The 8,706-nt window shown below is 40.7% G+C and overlaps 1 protein-coding gene across 1 annotated transcript in view; it reads right to left on the bottom strand.

Annotated features, from left to right (window-relative positions):
- The window catches only part of C2cd3 (C2 calcium dependent domain containing 3), a 92,617-nt gene that overhangs the window by 81,603 nt on the left and 2,308 nt on the right, over positions 1-8,706 (bottom strand). Inside the window, exon 3 of the mRNA XM_028770639.1 lies at positions 4,014-4,171. Within this exon, the coding sequence (XP_028626472.1) occupies positions 4,014-4,171 (158 nt within the window). The remainder of the gene's footprint in view (positions 1-4,013; positions 4,172-8,706) is intronic.

An 8,706-nucleotide genomic window follows, 5' to 3' on the forward strand; every position in this document is an offset into this window, starting at 1 on the left:
GCTGCATCTCCTCCGTTCTGTCCACTGTACCCTCCTCTCTGCAGCTGCATCTCCTCCGTTCTGTCCACTGTACCCTTCTACACTGTCACTTATCTGGGAAAAAGGAATTTTAAAAAATGCTTTAAAAAATGTTATTACTCTAAAACAATTTTTTTCTTTTAAATTATATGTGTATGGCTATGTGCACGTGAATGCAGATGCCTGAGGAGGTCACAGGAGTAGAGCTCCTGGAACTAGGGCTATAGGCAGTTGTGAGCTACCCAACGTGGGTGCTGGGAACTGAACTACAGTCCTTTAGAAAAACAGCAAGTACTTTTAACTACTAAGCCATGGAAAAAGGAAGTGTAAGTTGCTGCTTCTCCTTTACTGTAACTGATCCTTATTTCCAAACTCCTTATCTTTCAGAATCTGACTTCTGTCTTAATCATCTATTAAAAACAACTCAACAATCCAATGACCTTTAAATTTAGACATAGACATCTTATTACATAAATTATATTTAAATATGATCAGAAATAGTACAGCTACTTTGGAAAACTCTGGTAGTTCCTCACAAAGCTAAACAGAGTGCCATATCACCCACCAATTCTACTCCTACGTATGTGCCCAAGGGAACTGAAAGCACATGTTCACAAAAGAACTAAAACAGAGATGTTCACAAAAGCCAATAAGCCCAAATACCGGTTAACTGAAAACAGACAAACAAAATGAGGTCTACATATACAACTGCATGTCTCACCCACAAGAAGGAATATAGACTAAACTTTAAAAACGTTATGCTAAGAGAGAGAAGCCAGTTTCAAAAGAGCACATACTATTCCATATATTTGAAACATTAGGAATAGGCAATGTGTAAGGACAGAAAGTAGACTGGTATGCCAGGGGATGGGGATGGGGACCATGGAAGAGAGGGAGGATAATGGGTACAGTTTTGGTTTTTGTACAGTATTGGTTTTTGGAATGAAAGAAATGTCCTGGAATTAGAAAGTAAAGTCCATTTAATTTCATGAACATACTTAAAACATATGAATTGTACAACTTAAAAGGGTGAATTTCATATTTTCAAATTATATTTTGATCATAAATCAAAAGCAATACCACAAAAAACCAGAGAATCCTATATGCCTACTGCTATTATCATTACTTATTTCTCCTTATGTCTCAATCATGTGCACACATCTTAATTTCCTTTTGTCATCAGACTACAAATATAATTCTGTTGAACAAAATATTTTCATTTCTCTGGTACTGAAAGGCACTGCCATAATTAACCCTAAGAATGCAGAGCTTGTTCCTTTTTCTGTGGCATGTCTGTTAAGATCGAGGTAAATGAAGTTCATTACCTTTTTCAGAGTTTATCATTACACAGGCTTGATGCAAAATCCTACACCATCAGAAACACATGGGTAAACAAGTCTCACTTCACCACCCAAACATCAGTAGAAGGCATCACTACTTTCCAAATAAACATGCCATAAATCTAGTGAGAAATCCCTGAGCTCCTCCACTTAGTCTCTGGTATTCTGAGTTGCTAGTCTGTTGCACAGACGTGAGACATGTGTACTTCTGTGGTGCATTTTTGTATTAGGAAATGTTAAGTGTTCTTTCCTTACTTTGTCTTTGTTTCTTTTCCTCTTCATTTCATTTTCTGTATTAACTTTAGGACAAATTTGGTAAGATGTAAAACCAATCGAATTTTTCATTCCATGCTGAACTTATTCCCATGCCGTAAGTTTGAGTTTCTTCTGCTTTTTCTGGGATATCTTTTTCTCTGTGCACCCTCCTCTTTTGATTTTGGAACATTTCCTTCCGTTTCTGCCATCTCACTCTGGCAGGGGAGCTCTGTAAGTTCATTCAGCCGTGAGCTCTGTAAGTTCAATCTTAGGAGCGTGGTTCACTTGACTGCCCATTGACTAGAGACTCCACATCTAAAGCCTTAGGTTCAGCATCACTGTCTCCGTTCTCAAGCACATGCCGCAAACACTCCGCACTCCCTTGGGGCCACTGACCCTGTGTCCAGCCCTACTGTCTGGCCTGGACACACCTATAGACTCCACCATTATACTGTTGGAACAGCATATGTGGCTGGGTTTTTGTTGTTTCGTTTGTGACAGGTTTTTCTCTGTGTAGCCTTGGCTGTCCTGGAACTCACTCTGTAGAGCAGGCTGGCCTTAAACTCAGAGATCTACTTGCCTCTGCAGAGGAGTTGGGATTAAAGGTGCACACTACTGCCTGGCTTTTTTTGTTTTTGTTTAAAAAAACAAAACAAAACAAAAACAGATGGATTCTTTAAAGTGACATTTTTCAGACACTTGGTGGCTTTTTGGACATAAATACTCTAGATGGCCTGGGCAGTTTCAGTGTTCTTAAGATGAATATAAAGATTTGAATCGCTTGATTTGCATGATTTTGTACAGTTTTCTGGGTCAAGAGGGTAAGAACCATTTTCACAGGTCACCTCAGCTGCTTTCAGGAAGAAGTGTGAGGGATCCTGGGAGAATTCATTCATCACTTGAATTTGTAAAATGTGAAAATTAAGTGTTTACTCTGAAGCTCTGAAGAGTTCCCTCAGAAAGGAATCCTTTTATAGTCTTCCCAGGTTGTTGGGGGATGGTTTTGTGCACAATGTATTCAGATGCTAATTGCTGTGCCCTGAGGTCTAGTTGTAATCCAGAAGTTAGCACTGTTATAACTGGAGCACCATCTGCCTCAGGCATGTGTAAAAATTCTTTTCTATCACCTCACCTCTGACTGGTTAATCAAGAACTGAGTCAGCCTACAGTTGAGCAGAAGAGAACAAGACAAGACTTCTGATCCCAGTCAGGGGTCCCAAGCAAAAAGAGAGAGACAGGAAGAGGAAGAGATGGATCAGCAGGATTCACAGTGAGGTCACAATGAAAGAACAGTCACGAGGACACACATGGACCAGAGCAAGCCAGGGTAAGACTCAGATGCAAGTAATGAGGATATGGCTGGAAAGTAGTGCAGGTCAGCACAGCCAGATCAGAATAGCTCAGAACCTGCCCAGCTTTGTGCTGCAGCATATTAATAAAAATAAGGTCTCTGTGTTATGTATCTGGGAACAAGGCAGGCATAGAAAAGCCCCCAGAATTATATTCACCCAGCATCCTCTGCATACCTACTGTATAACATGTATCATACTGTGTTCTAGAAAACTACAAGAGAGAACCTTTGTTATCTCTGTATTAGTGACACATAAAAGTGTATCAAAAATACAAGTTGGATCAATGAGTAACAATATCAAAGATAGCACTTACATGAGTCAAGCAAATGCTTCTTGGCACTATAACAGGAACCGAGGGAAATGAGAATATAGTCTCATCTTGAAAGATGACTGAAGGGACTCCTGAAGGGAGTCTACAGATTCTAAAGGGAATCCCACCCATAAACAATTCTGGACACCGCACTAGAACAACAATGCCATCAGGCATCTATGAATTCAATGCAGGGCAGAGAACAGAGCAGCAGACAGTTGGAAGCAACTTGGATGCTGGATTCAGAGAGAGGGAGCAAAGCTGAGTACAGTCTTTGGGTAAAGAGTAAGTCCCAAGGTAGGACTTTGCATGAGACATGGAAATCATGGACCTATCCTCTCTAGAAGACTCATCTTCTGGCCCCAGACTGGATTCTTTGTAGTTGTCGCTGGTTGGTCAGACATGAAATATCCCCCATAAGCTCCTGTATTTGAATACCTGACCTCCAGCAGGTGGGGCTGATGTGGAAAGTTGTGGATCCTTCAGGAGGTAGGGTCTAGTGAAAGACTTGAGGCACTTGGAGAGGGGCTTGAGGTTTATAGGCTCCTGACCTCTTTGCTTTCTGATCTTCCCAAATGTGAACAAACAGCCTCAGGCTCCTGCTGCATGCCTTTCCCACAAGTGACTGTATCCTCAAATCAGGAGTCAGAATAAACCCTTACGTTCTTCCTATCAGGTATTTGGTCAGAGTAATGAGAAAAGTAGTAACACAGCAGTAAATTATTAGAACATTTTTACCTGAAGTTCTCCAAGTTTCTTAGATGCTGGTGAAACAATGGTAAAAAACCCATTGATTTGATGAGTTGGAGACAGCTGGGCGAGTCCACTGATCTGAACTCTGCCGACCGGAAGATGATCAAACTTGGTGATTACTTCCAACACCAGAACGGCCATATCTAATCAGAAACAATTACAACATAGTCACAATAGTTTCCACTATTTCGTTTTCTAGAAGTAAGCTAAAGGGTATAAAATGAGCAACTAAATTGGAAGTAAACCAGGGACTTACTTACCATACCATCCGAGGAAGGAGGAATGAGCCCAACACTGAAAGAACATGACTTTTAGAAAAGGATGACAAATACTGCACATTAAGGAGATTGTATGGAATGCTTAGCATGCTAAGTATGTGGTAAGAAAATCAACTTTCAAAGGCTAGGGAAGATGGCTTTGTGGGTAAACTGCAAAGTCTTGCAAGCTCAAGGATTGGAGTCCATTCCCAGAATCCTTGTAAAAAGTCACACAAGGTGGCATGCACTTGGCAATCTCAGCACTGAGGAAGTGGAGGCAAGTAGATACCTGAAGTCTGCAGGCCAGGCAACCGAGCAAGTGCCACCACAGTGAGACCTGGGGTCGGTCGGTCTGTCTGTCTGCCTGTCTGTCTCTAACACATACGTGTACACACACACAGACACACAGACACACATACACAGACACACAGACACACAGACACACACACACAGACACCCACACACCTGACAGAACCTGAGGAACAACATCTGAGAAACACACACATATATACACATAAACAAAAGATAACTTTAAGAGTGTTAGTAAGTGTATTCAGCCAGGTGTGGTGGTACAGCCTTTAATCCCAGCACTGTAGAGGTAGAGACAGAGTAATTGATCTCTGTGAGCTGGAAGCCAGCAGCTTGGTCTATACAGTAAATTCCAGACCAGCCAAAGCCATGTAGTGAGACTCTGTCTCAAAAATACTAGTAAATGTATTTGACAAGAATTCAAGCATTGGTTCTAAAATATTGAAATACGCCAGGCGGTGGTGGCGCATGCCTTTAATCCCAGCACTTGGGAGGCAGAGGCAGGCGGATTTCTGAGTTTGAGGCCAGCCTTGTCTACAGAGTGAGTTCCAGGACAGCCAGAGCTACACAGAGAAACCCTGTCTCGAAAAACCAAAAACCAAAAATCAAAAAAAAAAATATTGAAATACAAATACAACCAATCTTTTAGTTACTTCCTTCTCATGACTTCAGGCGTTGGTCTTGCAGTATTAAGGTACTGAAAACACTTGAGACCAAGACAAACAGAAATAGACCCCTTAACTACATTCTATAATTTATCCCTCATCCTTTCATGACCCTAACTATAGAAAGAGAATAAAGTGTACACAAACGGAATCTAAAATCACGTCAGGACAGTACAAATTCTGAATATTTTCTTACCAATGCTGAGAAATGGTTCATTATTACCATTTGTCCAATACTTAAATGGAAAGTAGGCCTTATAACAAGAAGATCCATGTGGGTTTTTCTTGGCTCTAATATTCATAGGCTGTTTTGGTGGAACTCACAACCATTTATAAAATAGGCATCTTAACATCTGTGTGGGGGAACTGAGGATACTGCATATAGATCACACAGGACAGTGTCTTCCCACATAGTAGTTACTGAATGACTTTATATGACTTTAAACAAATTACTTAACATACCACAGCCTTTTCTGGTAGTCATCTCAAAAATTATATAAGCTGATGCAAAAGTACTCTGAAGGCTGCGAATGATGTACACATGCGGACTAAGAGAGGGCACCGCATCGATGGCTACTTACTAATAACAAGACCCTTTCACGCTTCATTATTCTCTTTATAATTTATTTTTTAAATTACACTTCCATTTACTTATTTTTGTGTTATGTGTCTGAGTGTATCACAGCACACATGGAAAAGCCACAGGACAACTTGCAGTTAGTTCTCTCCTCCCACCATGTGGAGCCTGGGGATCGACCTCAGGTCATCGGACTAGGTGGTAGATGCCTTTACTCACCGAGCCACTTCACTGTCCATAACCGCCTTTTTCCCAGAGCAGAGGAGGGAATCCAGGACCTTAGGCCAAGTACTGTACCACTGACCTAATTGGCAACCCCTGGCCCTTTCTTTACAATTATTTGATATAGATGTTTCTAACTCTAGGTTGGGGGCTGAACAAGATCAGAGAGGTCACATAACATTCCGAGGTTCGATAAGTTTGAAAGTCATCAAAATGGGTTAAAGTTGACTATACCATGTTACTCTATATTAAAGGAGAAAAGCTTCATCCTCATAGATTTACACTCTCTACCCTTTCCTTTTGCTGTGGTGTCATCCAGTATTATTCACATTCCCGCTGTCACTCATTCCAATCAAACCATCTCTGATAGTCCGCAGTGTCACAGATGGAATGGCCAAGTCCACTGAAACAGGTTTCAGAATGTTATAGGCACTATTTCCATTAAAAGATAAAGGTTAAAAAGAAAAGACATAATAACAGAAAGACATAAACAGAAACAGTAAGGCATTATCAAGCCTTCTATCCTTAAAAAAAAATTATGTGTATGGGTGTTTGCCAGCATGTATGTCTAGGCACTATTTTTGAGCCTGGTACTCCCTCCTCAAGGCCAGAAAGAAGGCCCTGGATCCCCTGGAACTGAAGGTTCAGCCTATTGGCAGCCACTGTGTGAACTTTTAGTTCTTTGAACTTCAAACCCACCACTCAGAAAATGAGTTTAAAACCCACAGCGAAAGGACAGGCCCTCACGGTGTGAATTCTAGGACTTCCTGGAGGGTTCATCTTCATCCCCCACTTGTACTTTCTCTTTCCTTCCACAAAAAGGCTTTAAAACACTACATCTGGAATGTTTAGCAACTGCCTTAACATCTTTTTAGAATAATATAGGATGGGGTTAACCAGGTGAGTAAATGGCGTCCCACCACACCATAGGACCGTTTTCCTAAGATGGCAGACTTGAAGGGTTCATAAACCCTGAAACATCCTATCATTCCCTGTGTTTTTGTCTTATCTGAACGGACTGGTTTGACTATTTCCTTCCACCCTGGACTCTCCGTTCCATGTAATTCTATAGACTACTCCTTGATCTTCCTTTTGCATCTTGAGTGTGATATACAAGAAAAGAGTATAAAGAAGGATAATAGAATTCTACCCACACAAAATCAGAAATAGGCATACTTTCCCCAAGTCTTCAGTATAGTATATATTCTTAGGAAAGAATATATGCTTTCCTAAGTATACATATATTCTGAATATAAGACATATAATATATTCTAAGAATATTTCTTTTATTTGTTGGAGGGGACACTGCCACAGCACACAGTGGCCCTCAGAGGACTGAGTGTATGAGTCATGTCTCTTCCTATGTAGGACCTTTGGCTCCAACTCTGGTGGCAAGTGCCTTTGCTTTCTGAGCCACCTCACTGGCCCATTTTGACTCTCTATTTTCTAGAAAACATATCATGGTTCTGTTGACAGCCAGCTCATCTCTTACAAGGTTCACATTACCTGTGTCCTATCCAAATGCTGTCTTTTCTAACTAGAAAATAAAATTTGGGCATTGGCATATTATTTTGTGTTAGACTCCTTCAAATTACTGATGGGAAAATTAAAGCCCAGAAAGATGAAATGGCTTCTTCAATGTAAAGTAATAACAACCTAGAATAGTCAAAATTCTCTATGTATGGGATAATTATATATTCACCCACACCCTGTCTGGCATTATTCATTAATGCTTTGTGTCAGTTCCTCTTTTCTCACCTAATCTTTTCATGACTTCTTGTAGGGATAATAACTTAAAACTTTATTACTCAGCGCCTTAAATAATATCTGTGTATTATTATACCTACAAAATAGCCAGGTACTGGATCTATTACTTTACTTTTTTCCAATTAAGTTCCATGGTAATTCCTAATAAGGACATACTATTCTCCTCATAACAGGAAACAGACTCTATGACCTTAAGAAACTAGTCTGATGGTGGTGGTGCGTGTCTTAATTCCAACAACTGAAAGGCAGAGACAGAGGCAGAGGCAGAGGCAGGTGGATCTCTGAGTTCAAGGCCAGCCTAGTCTACAGAATGAGTTCCAGGACAGCCAGAGTTATATAGAGATACTCTGTCTTGAAACAACAATAGAAAACACCACCACCTCCTAGCATCACACAGCAATCCAGGCATGAATCAAACATAACTGTCTAGGCTTCAGCTGTGTTCTTTCAACTCAACCACATTGCTTCTTCATGAACATACCCAGAAGGTCAAAGGGCAGGTATTTGATCTCATTTTATAGGTGAGGAAATAGGTCAGAAATGTAAAGTTACTTTCCCTAAATCCTAAAGTTCAATACCAACTTGACTATTCATACAAAGTATAGTTATCTCATAGGATGTACCAACAGATGTATGACTGTTGATCCCTGTATTAAAAGATACCTTTTTTTCTTACTGACCTGCTAACCCTCATCATTTGAGCATTTAAGTTTTACAAATAAATACCATTGAGCCGGGCGGTGGTGGCGCACGCCTTTGATCCCAGCACTTGGGAGGCAGAGGCAGGCGGATTTCTGAGTTCGAGGCCAGCCTGGTCTACAGAGTGAGTTCCAGGACAGCCAGGGCTACACAGAGAAACCCTGTCTCGAAAAACCAAAATA

This window comes from Grammomys surdaster, unplaced genomic scaffold, assembly GCF_004785775.1.
Source record: "Grammomys surdaster isolate TR1022 unplaced genomic scaffold, NIH_TR_1.0 203, whole genome shotgun sequence".
Lineage (NCBI taxonomy): Eukaryota > Metazoa > Chordata > Mammalia > Rodentia > Muridae > Grammomys > Grammomys surdaster.